Genomic DNA, 20,385 nt, shown 5'->3' on the forward strand with positions numbered 1-20,385 from the left:
GCGTGTCAACAAAGTCTATCTGTCGCTCTGGCGACTCTCCAGCGGTTCGGGTGGATCATCAACTTCCCAAAATCCAAGTTGACACCGACCCAATCACTGACGTACCTTGGGATGGAGTTTCATACCCAGCAAGCGTTAGTCAAGCTTCCGAGCGACAAACAGCTTTCTCTGCAGGCAGGGGTGCAATCCCTTCTTCGGAGTCAGTCACACCCCTTAAAGCGCCTCATGCACTTCCTGGGGAAGATGGTGGCAGCTATAGAGGCAGTCCCGTTCGCGCAATTCCATCTTCGGCCACTCCAATGGGACATTCTCCGCAAATGGGACAGGAAGTCGGCTTCCCTCGACAGGAACGTCTCTCTTTCCCTTGCAACCAAGACGTCACTTCAGTGGTGGCTCCTTCCCAATTCTCTATCGCAGGGAAAATCCTTCCTACCCCCAACCTGGGCTGTGGTCACCACGGACGCGAGCCTGTCAGGGTGGGGAGCGGTTTTTCTCCACCACAGGGCTCAGGGAACCTGGACTCCGATAGAGTCTTCCCTTCAGATCAATGTTCTGGAGATAAGGGCAGTGTATCTAGCCCTATTGGCTTTTCATCGGTGGCTGGAGGGCAGGCAGATCCGTATCCAGTCGGACAACGCCACTGCCGTCGCATACATCAACCACCAAGGCGGCACTCGCAGTCGTCAAGCCTTCCAGGAAGTCCGGCGGATTCTGCAGTGGGTGGAAGCCACAGCTTCCACCATCTCCGCAGTTCACATCCCGGGCGTAGAAAACTGGGAAGCAGATTTTCTCAGTTGTCAGGGCATGGACGCGGGGAAATGGTCTCTGCACCCAGACGTGTTTGGAGAGATCTGTCGCCGCTGGGGAACGCCGGACGTCGATCTCATGGCGTCACGGCACAACAACAAAGTCCCGGCATTCATGGCACGGTCTCAGGATCACAGAGCTCTGGCGGCGGACGCGTTAGTTCAGGATTGGTCGCAGTTTCGACTGCCTTATGTGTTTCCTCCTCTGGCGATTCTGCCCAGAGTGTTACGCAAGATCAGGTCCGACTGCCGTTGCGCCATTCTCGTCGCTCCAGACTGGCCGAGGCGGTCGTGGTACCCGGATCTGTGGCATCTCACGGTGGGTCAACCGTGGGCGCTTCCAGACCGCCCAGACTTGCTGTCACAAGGCCCGTTTTTCCATCTGAATTTTGTGGCCCTCAACCTGACTGTGTGGCCATTGAGTCCTGGCTCCTAGCGTCTTCAGGGTTATCTCAGGATGTCATTGCCACCATGAGACAGGCCAGGAAGCCTACGTCCGCCAAAATCTATTATAGGCCTTGGCAAATCTTCCTATCCTGGTGCGCTAATAACTGTTTTACTCCATGGCCGTTTGCCTTACCCACTTTTCTTTCATTCCTTCAATCCGGAATGGACAAGGGTTTGTCACTCGGCTCTCTCAAGGGCCAAGTATCGGCGCTCTCCGTGTTTTTTCAAAGGCGCCTAACCAGGCTTCCGCAGGTCCGCACGTTCCTGCAGGGAGTTGGCCACATAGTCCCACCTTACAAGCGTCCGCTGGAACCCTGGGATCTTAACAGGGTGCTAACGGCTCTTCAGAAACCACCTTTCGAGCCACTGCGGGATGTCTCTCTCTCACGTCTTTCGCAGAAGGTGGCCTTCCTAGTGGCAGTCACATCACTTCGGAGAGTGTCTGAGCTTGCAGCGCTGTCATGCAAAGCCCCCTTCCTGGTGTTTCACCAGGATAAGGTGGTTCTGCGTCCGGTCCCGGAATTTCTCCCTAAGGTGGTATCTCCTTTTCATCTCAATCAGGATATCTCCTTACCTTAATTTTGCCCTAATCCAATTCACCAATGTGAAAAGGATTTGCACTCCTTAGATCTAGTGAGAGCACTCCGGCTCTACGTGTCTCGTACGGCGCCCCTGCGTCGTTCAGATGCGCTCTTTGTCCTTGTCGTTGGCCAGCGTAAGGGCTCGCAGGCTTCCAAGTCAACCTTGGCTCGGTGGATCAAGGAACCGATTCTCGAAGCCTACCGTTCTTCTGGGCTTCCGCTTCCTTCAGGGCTGAAAGCCCATTCTACCAGAGCCGTGGGTGCGTCCTGGGCATTGCGGCACCGGCTACGGCTCAGCAGGTGTGTCAGGCAGCTACGTGGTCTAGTCTGCACACTTTCACGAAACACTATCAAGTGCATACCTATGCTTCGGCAGACGCCAGTCTAGGAAGGCGAGTCCTTCAGGCGGCGGTTGCCCACCCGTAAGAGGGGGCCGTTTTTTCGGCTCTTTTTATTGAGGTATTCTTTTACCCACCCAGGGACTGCTCTTGGACGTCCCAATTGTCTGGGTCTCCCAATGGAGCGACAAAGAAGAAGGGAATTTTGTTTACTTACCGTAAATTCCTTTTCTTCTAGCTCCTATTGGGAGACCCAGCACCCGCCCCTGTTCCCTTCAGGCTGTTGTTCTTTTGTGTACACATGTTGTTCATGTTGAATTGTTCTTTTGGTTCATGGTTTGCAGTTCTCCGAACATCTTTCGGATTGCATTTACCCTAGACCAATTTATAAGTTTCCTCCTTCCTGCTTTTGCACCAAAACTGAGGAGCCCGTGATCCACGGGAGGGTGTATAGGCAGAGGGGAGGGGTTACACTTTTTCAGTGTAATACTTTGTGTGGCCTCCGGAGGCAGAAGCTATACACCCAATTGTCTGGGTCTCCCAATAGGAGCTAGAAGAAAAGGAATTTACGGTAAGTAAACAAAATTCCCTTCTTTTAGTTTATGAATTGGCCAATGCATGTAAGCCTGGAAACCAACGGCAAGGTACATCTCAATAATCTGGGTACCTAACTAAAATGCCACCATTTTTTCATATAGCAGTAATGCAGTGCCAGAGTTCCCTTATACATTGTTGGCATTTTAGTGTGCAGCTGTATTGCTATGTTTTTATTCAGCTGGCACCAATTCACACTTGTACGATGTGCGGGTCAGTTTTTTTGAAATATCTATATACTGACTGGCTGGAAGTCACAAAAGTAATCAATAAAATTCTGAGAGTCACAAGGCTCTCATAGACTTACATTGATTTGTCACCTCCGGCGCTCTATGAAACACCTAAGCTGCCGGCAAGTCACAAATCCAAGGAGGCAAATTGGAGCGGCGGTGATAGTAGATGAAAATGGGGGAGGGTTATTTTAAGATAAGGGGCAGGAGAGGTAGATTTAAACACCACTCCAGCTGTAAAATAAAAAAAATTTCCGCTGGAGTGGTGCATGTTTCTGATTACAAGATCATTGACTGTTTTGTCCTTTGCAGGATGCTGGGCAGCATGGCATCTATAATTCCTGATCGGAAAAACGCCCACCACAGTATACGGCAAAGCCTGGATTCTCATGACAACGTGGAGGTGGAAGCCGCCATATTTGCTGCATCCCACTTTTCTGCCCAATCCAAGTATGTCCCTGGTGTTTTAGTTCCCTGTTTGTGCGTTGTCAGGAAAACTGGGATTTAAAGATTGGAACCTATAAAAAGCAGCGGTGTTCTCCCCAACCCATTTAATGCACATCCATAAAACCAATCATGCGTGTGTATGGACATGTTTGCACAATATTATAACTGCACACTGACAGGAGGTTCTATGGTGATAACTTATTGATTGGTGGAGGCCCAATCGCTGGCGGCTGCAACAATCACTACAACTGGGCACATACCTGATTTTTCAGAATATAAAACGCACCCCAGGATTAAAGAGCAAAAAATAGGAAAAACATTTTTACTGTTGATGAAAACTTTCTTGATGGAGTAAAGTAAAGGTGGCATTATCATTAAGACACACACAGCTCTGCTACATATGCATATATAGACACGCACAGCTCTGCTGCATATGCATATATAGACACACACAGCTCTGCTACATATGCATATATAGACACACACAGCTATGCTACATATGCATATATAGACACGCACAGCTCTGCTGCATATGCATATATAGACACACACACAGATCTGCTACATATGCATATATAGACAAACACACAGCTCTGCTACATATGCATATATAGACACACACACAGCTCTGCTACATATGCATATATAGACACACACACAGCTCTGCTGCATATGCATATATAGACACGCACAGCTCTGCTGCATATGCATATATAGACACACGCACAGCTCTGCTACATATGCATATATAGACACACGCACAGCTCTGCTACATATGCATATATAGACACACGCACAGCTCTGCTACATATGCATATACAGTCATATGAAAAAGTTTGGGCACCCCTATTAATGTTAACCTTTTTTCTTTATAACAATTTGGGGTTTTGCAACAGCTATTTCAGTTTCATATATCTAATAACTGATCGACTGAGTAATATTTCTGGATCGAAATGAGGTTTATTGTACTAACAGAAAATGTGCAAACCGCATTTAAACAAAATTTGACCGGTGCAAAAGTATGGGCACCTCAACATAAAAGTGACATTAATATTTTGTAGATCCTCCTTTTGCAAAAATCACAGCCTCTAGTCGCTTTCTGTAGCTTTTAATGAGTTCCTGGATTTTGGATGAAGGTATGTTTGACCATTCCTGTTTACAAAACAATTCCAGTTCAGTTAAGTTTGATGGTCGCCAAGCATGGACAGCCGCTTCACATCATCCCACAGATGTTCAATGATATTCAGGTCTGGGGACTGGGATGGCCATTCCAGAACATTGTAATTGTTACTCTGCATGAATGCCTGACTAGATTTGGAGCGGTGTTTTGGATCATTGTCTTGCTGAAATATCCATCCCCTGCGTAACTTCAACTTCGTCACTGGTTCTTGCACATTATTGTCAAGAATCTGCTGATACTGAGTTGAATCCATGCGACCCTCAACTTTAACAAGATTCCCGGTGCCGGCATTGGCCACACAGCCCCAAAGCATGATGGAACCTCCACCAAATTTTACTGTGGGTAGCAAGTGCTTTTCTTGGAATGCCGTGTTTTTTTGCCTCCATGCATAACACCTTTATGTATGACCAAACAACTCAATCTTTGTTTTATCAGTCCACAGGACCTTCTTCCAAAATGTAACTGGGTTGTCCAAATGTGCTTTTGCATACCTCAGACGACTCTGTTTGTGGCGTCCTTGCAGAAACGGCTTCTTTCGCATCACTCTCCCATACAGCTTCTCCTTGTGCAACGTGCGCTGTATCGTTGACCGATGCACAGCTCTGTTACATATGCCTATACAGACACACACACAGCTCTGTTACATATGCATATATAGACACACGCAGCCCTGCTACATATGCATATATAGACACACACACAGCTCTGCTACATATGCATATATAGACACACACAGCTCTGCTACATATGCATATATAGACACACACACAGCCCTGCTACATATGCATATATAGACACACAGCTCTGCTACATATGCATATATAGACACACACACAGCTCTGCTACATATGCATATATAGACACACACACAGCTCTGCTACATATGCATATATAGACACACACACAGCCCTGCTACATATGCATATATAGACACAAAGCACTGCTACATATGCATATATAGACACACGCAGCCCTGCTACATATGCATATATAGACACACACACAGCTCTGCTACATATGCATATATAGACACACACACAGCTCTGCTACATATGCATATATAGACACACACACAGCCCTGCTACATATGCATATATAGACACAAAGCACTGCTACATATGCATATATAGACACACACAGCTTTGCTACTTAGGCACATATATAAACATGCACAGTTCTGCTGCATGTACATAGACACACACAGAGTTCTGCTACATGTGCACATATAGACATGCACAGCTCTGCTACATATGTACATATATAGAAGCAGCTTTGCTATATATGTACATATAGACATGCACAGCTCTGCTATATGCACATATAGACACGCACAGCTCTGCTACATATGCACATAGACACACACAGCTCTACCACATATATACACAGCTCTGCTACATGCACATATAGATGCACACAGCTCTACCACATATATACACAGCTCTGCTACATATGCACATAGACACACACAGCTCTACCACATATATACACAGCTCTGCTACATGCACATATAGATGCACACAGCTCTACCACATATATACACAGCTCTGCTACATGCACATTTACACACACACACACACACACACACCAACACCAACCATACATTACTACATCTTGCAGTTCCTTCCAGACATGTGACTGATCACATGACCTGAATGGTCCTTTAGTGAATCAGGTGGAAGGTCCTTCAGCTGCTTTGCTTCTGCTTTCTCTCTGCATCAATGACATACATCAGTTTTCTCTGTGATCGTGAAGGGCGTAGTGTTGGCGTTTTCCTCCATCACAGCAAGACTTATCAGACACACGCTTTTTAGCAAACGTTTTTATTGTTGAAAAGTGTGTCTTATAACCTGAAAAATATGGTATATCATTTTAACATGGCAGGGGTGTGTGCTCAACCCGCTCTCCATTTAGTCTCTTTACGGCTGCTTATTGCTACCCGCAGCTTTTTCCAGCAGTGTAAATATTATCCAATCAAATAGGTGATAACTAGTTTTCTTTTTCGCTCCTAATTGGGAGACCCAGACAGTGGGTGTATAGCTACTGCCTCCGGAGGCCGCACAAAGAACTACACTCAAAAGTGTAAGGCCCCTCCCCTTCTGGCTATACACCCTCCCGTAGGAGTACGGATTCCTCAGTTTTAGCTTTGTGCGCAGGAGGTCAGACACGCACGCATAGCTCCATTGTTTTTAGTCAGCAGCAGCTGCTGACTATGTCGGATGGAAGAAAAGAGGGTCTATATAGACTCCCAGCATGCTCCCTTCTCACCCCACTGTATGTCGGAGGTGTTTGTAAGGTTGAGGTACCCATTGCGGGTACGGCGGCAGGAGCCCACATGCTGATTCCTTCCCCATCCCTTTTTACAGGGCTCTGGGTGAAGTGGGATTTACCGGTCTCCAGGCACTGAGACCGTGCTCCATCTACAGCCCCTGGAGAAGATGCTGGATGGAGCGGAGTACATCAGGGACATGGCCCTGCTTCCTCAAGGTACTCTGTGTCCCCGTGCATTTGGCGCCCACACCGCAGCATGCTGGGTGTTGTAGTGCGCCGGGGGACATCAGCGCTGCGGCGCTTGTGCCATGGCCTCATTCAGCTTCGCTGAAGCAGGCACACTTATGGGAATCGGTCGCGCCGGCCGCTGGGACTGCGGCGCGGCTGGCACTTGTAGTGCGCCGGGGACTTCAGCGCGGCCTGCGCTTTTACGGCGGCCGCGCTGATAACTAGAGTCCCCGGTTTTTGCGGCCTGCTTCCGTTCGTTCCCGCCCCCAGACCTGCCAGTCAGGAGAGGGGCGGGACGCTGGCCACTTCTAGGAATCGGTCGCGCCGGCCGCTGGCGCGGCTGGCACTTGTGGTGCGCCGGGGACTTCAGCGCGGCCTGCGCTTTTACGGCGGCCGCGCTGATAACTCGAGTCCCCGGCTTTTGCGGCCTGCTTCCGTTCGTTCCCGCCCCCAGACCTGCCAGTCAGAAGAGGGGCGGGACGCTGGCCAAGGCATCAGCGCTGAGGGCTGGAGTCGTTTTTACATACTCCAGCCCTCACAGTCGGCACAGAGGGGACACTGTTTCCCGCACTTTTGTTTGGAAACTCCCACGGACCGCCCCTCTCCACAGAGACACGCTGAGCTGCAGAGGGGAGCCGGGGAGACCCAGACAAGGATTCTACGCCTCTTATCCCGCTATTCAGCGGGCGGTAAGCAGCCCTCAGGGCTCACCCCCTCTTGTGCCAGTAGTATTCTTAGTATTTTGTTTCTACAAATACTTGGTATTACATAGCGCTGGTCGCCCTTTGGCTATAGACTCTCTCACATTGCAGAGAGCCAGCAGCATGTCGTCCGTAAAACGCAAGGGTGCCAAAGCACAGACATTATATGCTTCCTGCACCGCATGTGGGACTTTTCTACCGGCAGGCTCCACGGACCCCCATTGTGTGCAGTGCTCGGCCCCTGCGGCGCTTGCACAGTCGGGACCTCTGCTGGACGTGACCCAGGGTGTACCACCTGTGAATGCTGTCCAGGTGACAGGAACTGAGTTTGCAGCTTTTGCTGACAGAATGTCTCTCACTATGTCACAAATTCTTGACACATTGCGAGCTAGGCCTGTACTTCAGGCCACGGACACTGTGCAATCATTGCCCCCTGGTCCCCCTCAGCTCAATTACCTCCAAGCTCCGGGACGGGCATCTACACCTCAGGGTGAAGACTCTGACTCGGACGATGGCCCCGGGCAGCCTAAGCGGGCTCGCTATGACGGGCCTTCACATTCATCTCAATGGTCAGGTTCCCAGCGAGATGAATCTATGGGTGATGAGGCGGACGTAACTGATCAGGATTCTGATCCTGGGACCGCTCTCAATCTAGATGCACCAGATGGTGACGCCATAGTTAATGATCTTATATTTAACATCAATAAGATGTTAAATATTTCCCCACCAGCTCCTCTTGTAGAGGAGTCAGCTTCGCAGCACGAGAGAATCCATTTCAGATACCCTAAGCGTACATTAAGCACTTTTCTGGACCACGCTGACTTTAGAGACGCAATCCAGAAACCTCACGCTTATCCTGAAAGGCGTTTTCCTAAACGGCTTAAAGATACACGCTATCCTTTTCCCACTGAAGTGGTCAAGGGTTGGACCCAGTGTCCAAAAGTGGATCCTCCAATTTCCAGGCTTGCAGCTAGATCCTTGGTTGCAGTTGAAGATGGAGCGGCACTTAAAGATGCCACTGACAGGCAGATGGAGCTCTGGCTGAAATCCATCTATGAAGCGATTGGAGCGTCATTAGCGCCTTCTTTTGCGGCCGTATGGGCACTCCAAGCTATCACGGCCGGGCTTGCGCGAGTCGACTCAGTCACACGTGCATTTGCCCCGCAGGTAGCACCATTGACCTCGCAAATGACGGCATTCGCGTCGTACGCGATTAATGCTGTTCTTGACGCTACAAGCCGCACGGCAGTGGCGTCAGCCAACTCCGTTGTTTTGCGTAGGGCCCTGTTGTTGAGACATTGGAAAGCAGATTCTCATTCCAAGAAGTGCTTAACCAATTTGCCTTTTTCTCGTGACCGATTGTTTGGAGAGCGTTTGGATGAAATCATCAAACACTCCAAGGGTAAGGACTCTTCCTTACCGCAACACAGACAAAACAAACCCCAACAGAGGAGGGGTCAGTCTGGTTATCGGTCCTTTCGAGGACCGGGCAGGTCCCAATTCGCCTCGTCAAAAAAGACTCAAAAAGACCAGAGACGCTCAGATTCTTGGAGGTCTCAGTCACGCCCAAAAAGGCCAGCCGGAGGAACCGTTGCCAAGACGGCGTCCTCCTGACTTGCGGTCTCCGATTCCCACACCCGCGGTCGGTGGGAGGCTGTCCCACTTTGGCGACATTTGGCTGGCAAGCGTCAAAGACCGTTGGGTGGGAGATATTCTGGCTCACGGGTACAGGATAGAGTTCAGTTCTCGTCCGCCAACTCGTTTCTTCAGAACTTCTCCACCACCAGACCGAGCCGATGCTCTGTTGCAGGCGGTGGCCGCTCTAAAGGCGGAAGGAGTGGTGACCTCCGTCCCTCTTCAGGAACAAGGTCACGGTTTTTACTCCAATCTGTTTGTGGTCCCAAAAAAGGACGGATCGTATCGACCCGTCCTGGATCTAAAGTTGCTCAACAGACACGTAAAAGTCAGGAGGTTCCGGATGGAATCCCTACGCTCCGTCATAGCCTCAATGTCTCAAGGAGATTTTCTAGCATCAATAGATATCAAGGATGCGTATCTCCACGTGCCGATTGCACCAGAGCATCAGCGTTTCCTACGCTTCGTCATACACGACGAGCACCTACAGTTCGTAGCGTTACCTTTCGGTCTGGCAACAGCCCCCCGGGTCTTCACCAAAGTCATGGCAGCAGTAGTAGCTGTTCTGCACTCGCAGGGTCACTCGGTCATCCCGTATCTAGACGACCTGCTTATAAAGGCACCCTCTCAAGAGGCATGCCAACACAGTCTGAAGGTGGCGCTAGACACTCTCCAGACTTTCGGGTGGATTATCAACTTTCCAAAGTCTCCTCTAACCCCGACCCAATCTCTGACTTATCTTGGCATGGAGTTTCATACTCTATCAGCGATAGTGAGGCTTCCACTGGACAAGCAGTGCTCGCTACGGACTGGAGTGCAATCTCTCCTTCAGAGCCAGTCGCACTCACTGAGGCGCCTCATGCATTTTCTAGGAAAGATGGTAGCAGCAATGGAGGCGGTCCCGTTCGCACAGTTTCATCTGCGCCCTCTACAATGGGACATTCTACGCCAATGGGATGGGAAATCGACGTCCCTCGACAGGACTGTCTCCCTCTCTCAGACTGCCAAGGACTCGCTGCGTTGGTGGCTTCTCCCCAACTCATTGTCACAGGGAAAGTCGTTCCTTCCCCCGTCCTGGGCAGTGGTCACGACAGATGCGAGCCTATCAGGGTGGGGAGCGGTGTTTCTCCAACACAGGGCTCAGGGGACGTGGACTCAGGAAGAGTCCACCCTGCAGATCAATGTTCTGGAAATCAGAGCAATCTATCTTGCCCTGCGAGCCTTCCAACAATGGCTGGAAGGCAAGCAGATTCGGATTCAGTCGGACAATTCCACGGCGGTGGCGTACATCAACCACCAAGGGGGAACACGCAGTCGCCAAGCTTTTCAAGAAGTCCAGCGGATTTTGACGTGGGTGGAAAGCAGAGCGTCCACCATATCCGCAGTTCACATCCCAGGCGTGGAAAACTGGGAAGCAGACTTTCTCAGTCGCCAGGGCATGGACGCAGGAGAATGGTCCCTTCACCCGGACGTGTTTCAGCAGATCTGTTGCCGCTGGGGGACGCCGGACGTCGATCTGATGGCGTCACGGCACAACAACAAGGTCCCAGTTTTCATGGCACGGTCTCACGATCACCGAGCGCTGGCGGCAGACGCCTTGGTTCAGGATTGGTCGCAATTCCGACTCCCCTATGTGTTCCCACCTCTAGCATTGTTACCCAGAGTTCTCCGGAAAATCAAGTCCGACTGCCATCGAGCCATACTCGTCGCTCCAGACTGGCCAAGAAGGTCGTGGTACCCGGATCTGTGGCATCTCACGGTAGGCCAACCGTGGGCACTACCAGACCGTCCAGATTTGCTGTCTCAAGGGCCGTTTTTCCATCTGAATTCTGCGGCCCTGAACCTGACTGTGTGGCCATTGAGTCCTGGATCCTAGCGGCCTCAGGTTTATCTCATGAAGTTGTTGCCACAATGAGACAGGCTAGAAAACCATCCTCAGCTAAGATCTATCACAGGACGTGGAAGATATTCTTAGCGTGGTGCTTGGCTCAAGGGTTTTCTCCCTGGCCATTTGCATTGCCAATTTTTCTTTCCTTCCTGCAGTCTGGGTTGGAAAAAGGTTTGTCGCTTAGCTCTCTTAAGGGTCAAGTCTCCGCGCTATCCGTATTCTTTCAGAAGCGCTTGGCACGGCTTTCTAAAGTACGCACGTTTCTCCAAGGAGTTTGTCATATCGTTCCTCCTTACAGACGACCATTGGAACCCTGGGATCTGAACAAGGTTCTCCTTGCTCTCCAGAAGCCGCCTTTCGAGCCTTTGAAAGAGGTTCCCCTTTCTCGGCTTTCACAAAAGGTAGTTTTTCTTGTGGCGGTCACGTCTCTTCGAAGAGTGTCCGAGCTAGCGGCGTTATCTTGCAAATCTCCCTTCCTGGTGTTTCACCAAGACAAGGTAGTACTGCGTCCAATTCCAGAGTTTTCTCCCAAGGTGGTTTCTTCCTTTCATCTCAATCAGGATATCACTTTGCCATCTTTGTGTCCGCATCCAGTTCACCAATTTGAAAAGGGTTTACATCTGTTGGACCTGGTGAGAGCACTCAGGATTTACATTTCTCGCACGGCGCCTCTACGCCGTTCTGATGCGCTCTTTGTCCTAGTCGCTGGTCAGCATAAGGGATCGCAAGCTTCCAAATCCACCCTGGCGCGGTGGATCAAGGAACCAATTCTTCACACATACCGTTCTGCTGGGCTTCCGATTCCATCTGGACTGAAGGCCCATTCTACCAGAGCCGTGGGTGCGTCCTGGGCATTGCGGCATCAGGCTACGGCTCAGCAAGTGTGCCAGGCGGCTACCTGGTCGAGTCTGCACACGTTTACCAAACACTACCAAGTGCATACCTACGCTTCGGCAGATGCCAGCCTAGGTAGACAGGTCCTTCAGGCGGCGGTGGCCCACCTGTAGGAAGAGGCTGTCTGACAGCCCGTTCATGTGGTATCTTTTTACCCACCCAGGGACTGCTTTTGGACGTCCCACTGTCTGGGTCTCCCAATTAGGAGCGAAAAAGAAGAAGGGAATTTTGTTTACTTACCGTAAATTCCTTTTCTTCTAGCTCCAATTGGGAGACCCAGCACCCGCCCTATTTGTTCTTAGGGTTTCGTTTTTCGGGTGCACATGTTGTTCATGTTGTTTCTTAAGTTCTCCGATCTTGTTATCGGATTGAATTTGTTTTTGAAACTGTTATTGGCTTTCCTCCTTCTTGCTTTGGTACTAAAACTGAGGAATCCGTACTCCTACGGGAGGGTGTATAGCCAGAAGGGGAGGGGCCTTACACTTTTGAGTGTAGTTCTTTGTGCGGCCTCCGGAGGCAGTAGCTATACACCCACTGTCTGGGTCTCCCAATTGGAGCTAGAAGAAAAGGAATTTACGGTAAGTAAACAAAATTCCCTTCTTTATTGGACAATCCCTTTAATTTATTGTATGTCGTTGTCACATTTTCTCTTTTTTTCCCATCAGAGATTTTGCTGCTGGAATCTGTAACAAAATTGGAGAAATGATCCAAGGTGAGAGATTTTTTCTGACACACGTTACGTTGATGTTTAGTGCATGAAAATGTCTTCATATAATCTTCCTGTGACTTTCTCCACCTTTCTTGCTGTTTCCTCTCTGTATTGTAGGCTTGGCCACCCCGGTGGATCTAAAGCTCAAACTGATTCCCATTCTCCAGCACATGCACCATGACGCCATTTTGGCCTCTAATAGCCGCCAACTTCTGCAGCAACTCGTCACCTCGTACCCTTCAACAAAGATGGTGATCGTCACACTGCACACCTTCACCCTGCTCGCTGCGTCCTCCTTAGTAGACATTCCCAAGCAGGTACATGGATGGATGCATATCTCTTTTTATAAGGGGTTTCCATTTCTGTAATATTCATGGTGATCAGTATCTGATTAGTAGAGATTCAGGTCTGAGCTCAGGATCTGCATCGGGCACGTGGTTGTAGCCGTGGTACTGCGGCTCAGTCCAGTGAATGGGTCCACATATAGTCTGTTCCCTACAGATGAGGCTTTCCATGATTTTTTTTTGTGTTTTAGCTCTTGTATAGATCTAAATTACAGTCCGCATCGAATGGCATGTGAATGTAAAGGGCCATTTACTTCTTCCAGAGGTCTCCTAATAATGAAAATGTGAGTTTTCCCTGCCGCCCATGACAACACCACCTGAGAGATAGGTTCCGCCCACATCAGGACAGGAAACCCACTGATAAAAAGGCGGCATCTCTCCTCCACATCAGTCCGTTGTTCACCCTTATACCCAGATTCTGGATGATAGGGTGGTGTTGCGAACTGATCCCTTCTATCTGCCCAAGGTTTCTAAACCCTTTCATCGGTCCCAAGAAATCGTGCTCCCTTCCCTCTGTGACCCCCCCCCCCTCATAACGAGAAGGAGGCTAGGTTGCACACGTTGGATGTCCGGAGGCCCTTAATCACGTACCTAGATCGGACTAGGGAATGGAGGAAGTCTCAGGTCCTGTTTATCACATTTCAGGGGCAATCCAGGGGGCATGGGGCTTCTAAGGCTACCTTGGCCAGATGGGTCAGGGATGCCATCAGTTTGGCATACTCGGCTAAAGACATTACTCCTCCTCAGGGCATACGGGCGCACTCCACTAGAGCAGTGTCTACGTCTTGGGCAGAGAGGGCGGATGCCTCTATTGACCAGATCTGTCGGGCGGCTACTTGGTCGTCTCCTGGTACTTTTCTTTCGGCACTATAGGCTGGACTTATCCTCCACAACTGACCTTTCCTTTGGGAGACGGGTCTTACAGGCGGTGGTCCCTCCCTAAGGTGGTGGTCTCTATGAATCTCTCAGGTGGTGCTGTCATGGGCTATTGAAAATCTCATTTTCTTTGTTGCTCCATTGGGAGACCCAGACAATTGGGTGTATAGCTTCTGCCTCTGGAGGCCACACAAAGTATTACACTTTAAAAAGTGTAACCCCTCCCCTCTGCCTATACACCCTCCCGTGGACCATGGGCTCCTCAGTTTTATGCTTTGTGTGGAAGGAGGCACACATCCACTCATGCATTCTCATACTTGGTTATGTCGGATGGAAGAAAAGAGGACCCCGACGGGGCCCCCGGCATGTTCCCTTCTCACCCCACTATGTCGGCGGTGTTGTTAAGGTTGAGGTACCCATTGCGGGTACGGAGGCTGGAGCCACATGCCGTCTCCTTCACCATCCCTTAGCGGCTCTGGGAGAAGTGGGATCCTGAGCGGTCATCCATTTGCTGGGACCGTGCTCCATCCGCAGCCCCTGGTGGAACCTGCCGGACCGGAGCCTCTTCAACCCCAGGGACCGGGCCCTGCAACCTAAAGGTACTCTGTGTCCCCATGGGGGACTGTACAGGGAGCGCACCTTCTTCCCGGAAGCCGCGGTAGTTGAAAAACTGAGGAGTCCGGCGGACTTCCGCGCCGACCGTGCCTGCTTGTCGGGCGCAGCCTCAAATTTAGTCCCCGGCTTTGCCGCGGCCTAGTCGCGAAAATCCCGCCCCCGGGCCTGCCTGTCAGGGGTAAGGGCGGGATTACCGACATGACGTGAATTGTTTAGGAGGGATCGTAAAAAAAGGAAAGGGGGTGGAGTCTGTCTATATATAAAGTCCAGTTTAAAGCCCAGACTAAGAGAAGATATTCAAGAGGGAAATGAAGAGGTGGAGTCTCTATGGGTGGAAATACAAGGAGGGAAAACTAATAAAATCCTCATAGGGGTTTGTTATAAGCCACCAAATATAACAGAAACTACTGAAAATATATTATTGAAACAAATAGACAAAGCAGCAAATCACAATGAGGTGATTATTATGGGGGACTTCAATTACCCCGATATAGACTGGGAAACTGAAACCTGCGTATCTCAGAAAGGAAACCGGTTTCTGTCAGTAACTAAGGATAATTATCTGTCCCAACTTGTGCCGGGCCCAACTAGAGGGGCAGCCCTTCTGGACTTAATTTTAAGCAACAGGCCAGATAGAATAACAGACGTACGAGTGGATGGGCACCTCGGGAATAGTGACCACAATATAATACAATTCCACTTGTCCTTCAGTAAGGTGCCTTGGAGGGGGGTTACAAAAACGCTGAATTTCAGGAAAGCAAAGTTTGATCAGCTTAGAGAAGACCTTCGCCAAATTGATTGGGACAATGTCCTCAAAAATGGGAGCACAGAAAATAAGTGGGACATTTTTAAATCGGTATTAAACACCCACTGCGGGCTAGCCATACCATACAGAAATAAAAGGGCTAGGAACAGGAGAAAACCAATGTGGCTAAATAAGGATGTAAAAGGGGCAATGAATAATAAGAAAAAGGCATTTAAAAAGCTAAAACAAGAAGGCAGCGAGGAAGCATTAAAAATATATAGAGAAAAAAATAAAATGTGTAAAAAAACAAATATATTTAGCAAAAGTAGAAACTGAGAGACTCATTGCTAAGGAAAGCAAAGCAAATCCCAAACTATTCTTTAATTATATAAACAGAAAAAAGATTAAAATTGATGGTGTTGGCCCTTTAAAGAATAATGAGGGTAAAATCATAGAAAGCGATGTGGGAAAAGCAAATGTTTTAAATACTTTTTTTCTCAACTGTGTTCACACAGGAAAAGCATATGCCAGGGGAAATGCAGAGTGATCATGTAAATGCCCCATTAAGTATGACCTGCCTAACCCAGGAAGAAGTGCAGAACCGACTTAGTAACATTAAAATTGACAAATCACCAGGCCCTGATGACATTCACCCTCGGGTATTAAGGGAGTTAAGTAATGTGGTAGACAGGCCTCTATTCCTTTTATTTAAAGACTCTATAGAAACTGGGTCTGTTCCACTGGATTGGCGGCTAGCAAATGTGGTACCAATATTCAAAAAAGGGTGCAAAAGGGAACCTGGAAACTATAGGCCGGTAAGCTTAACATCTGTTGTGGGTAAAATGTTTGAAGGGTTTTTAAGGGATACTATTATGGAATGTCTCAATGTTAATAACTGTTTAACTCCATATCAACATGGATTTATGAAGGATCGCTCCTGTCAAACTAACCTGATCAGCTTCTATGAGGATGTAAGCTCTCACATGGACCGAGGAGAATCATTGGATGTCATTTATCTCGACTTCGGTAAAGCATTTGACACTGTCCCACATAAAAGACTGCTAAGTAAAATGAGAAAGCTTGGGCTCGGGGAAAATGTGTGTAGATGGGTAGGTAGCTGGCTTAGTGGTAGAAAACAAAGAGTGGTTATTAATGGTGCATACTCAGATTGGGCCAGGGTTACTAGTGGGGTGCCACAGGGGTCTGTATTGGGCCCCCTACTATTTAATATATTTATTAATGATCTGGTGGATGGTTTACAGAGTAAAATATCAGTATTTGCAGATGATACAAAACTATGTAAGGTAGTTAACACAAAGGAGGACAGTTTGCAACTACAGATGGATTTGAGTAAATTGGAGAATTGGGCTGAAAAATGGCAAATGAGGTTTAACACAGATAAGTGTAAGGTTATGCACATGGGAAGGAGAAACAGATGCTACGATTACTTACTAAATGGGAAACTGCTGGGGAAATCAGACATGGAAAAAGACTTAGGCATCTTAGTGAATAAGAATCTAAATTGGAGTGCCCAGTGTCAGGCAGCAGCCACCAAAGCAAATAGGGTGATGGGATGCATTAGAAGAGGTCTGGGGGCACGAGATGAAAACATCATTCTCCCTCTGTACAAATCACTAGTCAGACCACACTTGGAGTATTGTGTGCAATTTTGGGCGGCGGTGCTGAAGAAAGACATTACTGAACTTGAAAGGGTTCAGAGGCGGGCTACTAAAATAATAAATGGAATGGGTGCATTACAATACACGGAAAGGTTATCAAAATTAGGTCTATTTACTCTAGAAAAGAGAAGACTTAGGGGAGACCTAATAAATATGTACAAATATATCAGAGGGCCATATAGAGATCTCTCCCATGATCTGTTTGTACCAAGGACTATGACAAGAACAAGGGGGCATTCTTTTCGATTGGAGGAAAGAAAATTCCTACATCAGCATAGAAGAGGGTTCTTCACGGTAAGAGCAGTGAGGCTCTGGAACTCTCTTCCTGAGGAAGTGGTGATGGCCAACTCACTGAATGAATTTAAGAGAGGAATGGATGCATTTCTTGTTAGCAAAAGTATAGAAGGTTATAAATAGCATAATCTTACAGGTAGATAGAAGAGCGACCTAGATTATTAGAGGAATGGGTGGGCTGCAATACCAAGACAGGTTATTAAACTAGGGGTTAGTTAGGAAAAACAAAGGCTTAGGGGGATCTAATCACAATGTATAAATATATGAGGGGACAGTACAGAGACCTTTCCAAAGATCTCTTTACACCTAGGCCTGCGACTGGAACACGGGGGCATCCGCTAAGTCTTGAGGAAAGAATGTTTAATCATAATCACAGATGAGGATTCTTTACTGTACGAGCAGTGAGACTATGGAGCTCTCTGCCGTATGATGTTGTAATGAGGGATTCACTAGTAAAATTTAAGCAGAGCCTGAACGCATTTCTTGAAAAATATAATATTACCAGTTATGTATATTAGATTTTATGACAGGGTGTTGATCCAGGGAACTAGTCTGATTGCCGTATGTGGAGTCAGGAAGGAATTTTTTTCCCCATTGGAGCTTATTTGACACATTGGGGTTTTTTTGCCTTCCTCTGGATCAACATGTTAGGCTACAGGTTGAACTAGATAGACTTAGAGTCTCCCTTCAACCTTAAAAACTATGAAACTATGAAACTATGACGTTGGATGTGAGGGCTGGAGCATCCTGCATGTCTCCCTCCCCCCTCACTGATCACTGTGGGGACCCCAGATTCCCGCTCTTTGCTGGCGCCGCCCTCAGTCCCACTCCTCCCCTGAGAGCTCCGGCGGCCATTTTCTGGCATTCTGCCGGTGGATGCTTCTCAGTGAACACAGCTCTGCAGCTCCGGGGGATCCAAGGAAATCTGGAGGACACACTCCGCTCGTTAGCGGTCGGTAAGCCACACCGGTCACCCGATGCTGGTCCCCCTAGGGTGCCGGAATAGATACATATATATATAATAGATATATATATCTGTTCGGTCAGGCTGTATACCCTTTTCCCATATACCCTCAGTGGTCACTCTCCTAGGAGACAACAGCATGTCGTCCACAAGGAGCAAAGCTACTAAGGCACAGGTTTTTTTCGCGGCCTGTACCTCTTGTGGGGCTATGTTGCCTGCGGGATCCACCTACTCTCACTGTGAGCAATGCTCGACTCCTGCCTCGCTTGCTTAGCCGGAGCCTCGGGCACTGGTGGACCCCTCGGCTCATGTAGACCCCCCTGCTCCCCCTGAGCAGGCTGCAGGGACAGAGTCACCGGTGTTGGCCTCTTTCGCTGAGAAACTCTCTCAGTCACTTTCTCAATCCATTGCACAGTCTATGGACAAATGGTCATCTAAGCTCCTTGAGGCACTGCAGTCCAGACCGGACCCTTCACAGGCCCCGGCCCCTGTTGGCTTGTCTCCTCCAGGCCCCTCTCGGTCCGCGCCGCAGCGCGCTCCCAGGTTAGCCCCTAGGTCTCAGGCGGAGGACTCCTGCCCGGACCGCAGTCCCAGACTGGCTAAGCGGTCTCACTGGGACTCTTCCCCGGCTTCCTCACGCTTCCTCAGGAAGACGAGGCGGACGTGGGAGCTCAGGGCTCTGACCCTGACTTCGCCCTTAACCTTGCTACACCTGAGGGGGACGCCTTAGTAAATGATCTTATCTCGTCCATCAACCAGGTGTTGGATCTCTCACCCCCGCCTCCTCCTGTAGAGGAGCCGGCTTCTCAGCAGGAGAAACACCAATTTCAGTTCGTGGCATTACCTTTCGGCCTGGCGACAGGCCCACGGGTTTTCACCAAAGTCATGGCATCCGTCGTGGCGGTCCTGCACTCTCAGGGCCACTCGGTGATCCCCTACTTAGACGATCTCCTAGTCAGGGCCCCTTCTCGGGTGGCGTGTCAACAAAGCCTTACCGTCGCTCTGGCGACTCTCCAGCAGTTCGGGTGGATCATCAATTTCCCGAAATCCAAGTTGACACCGACCCAATCACTGACTTACCTCGGGATGGAGTTTCATACCCAGCCAGCGTTAGTCAAGCTACCGCGGGACAAACAGCTTTCTCTGCAGGCAGGGGTGCAATCACTTCTTCGGAGTCCGTCACACCCCTTAAGGCGCCTCATGCACTTCCTGGGGAAGATGGTGGCAGCTATGGAGGCAGTGTCGTTCGCGCAATTCCATCTACGGCCACTCCAATGGGACATTCTTCGCAAATGGGACAAGAGTTCGGCTTCCCTCGACAAGAACATCTCTCTTTCCCTTGCAACCAAAACATCACTTCAGTGGTGGCTCCTACCCACATCTCTGTCTCGGGGAAAATGCTTCCTACCCCCAACCTGGACTGTGGTCACCACGGACGCGAGCCTGTCAGGGTGGGGAGCGGTTTTTCTCCACCACAGGGCTCAAGGAACCTGGACTCCGATAGAATCGTCCCTTCAGATCAATATCCTGGAGATAAGGGCAGTATATCTAGCCCTATTGGCTTTCCATCGGTGGCTGGAGGGCAGACAGATCCGAATCCAGTCGGACAACGCCACTGCCGTCGCCTACATCAACCACCAAGGCGGCACTCGCAGTCGTCAAGCCTTCCAGGAAGTCCGGCGGATTCTGCAGTGGGTGGAAGCCACAGGCTCCACCATCTCCGCAGTTCACATCCCGGGCGTAGAGAACTGGGAAGCAGATTTTCTCAGTCGTCAGGGCATGGACGCGGGGGAATGGTCTCTGCACCCAGACGTGTTTCGAGAGATCTGCCGCCGCTGGGGAACGCCAGACGTCGATCTCATGGCGTCACGGCACAACAACAAGGTCCCGGCCTTCATGGCACGGTCTCAGGATCACAGAGC

The 20,385-nt window shown here is 49.4% G+C and overlaps 1 protein-coding gene across 1 annotated transcript in view; it reads left to right on the top strand.

The window, feature by feature from the left end:
* The window catches only part of INTS7 (integrator complex subunit 7), a 128,497-nt gene that overhangs the window by 40,174 nt on the left and 67,938 nt on the right, over positions 1-20,385 (top strand). The window contains 3 exon segments of the mRNA XM_075341436.1: positions 3,309-3,446; positions 12,903-12,949; positions 13,064-13,263. Coding sequence (XP_075197551.1) covers positions 3,309-3,446; positions 12,903-12,949; positions 13,064-13,263 — 385 coding nt within the window.

This window comes from Anomaloglossus baeobatrachus, chromosome 3, assembly GCF_048569485.1.
Source record: "Anomaloglossus baeobatrachus isolate aAnoBae1 chromosome 3, aAnoBae1.hap1, whole genome shotgun sequence".
NCBI lineage: Eukaryota > Metazoa > Chordata > Amphibia > Anura > Aromobatidae > Anomaloglossus > Anomaloglossus baeobatrachus.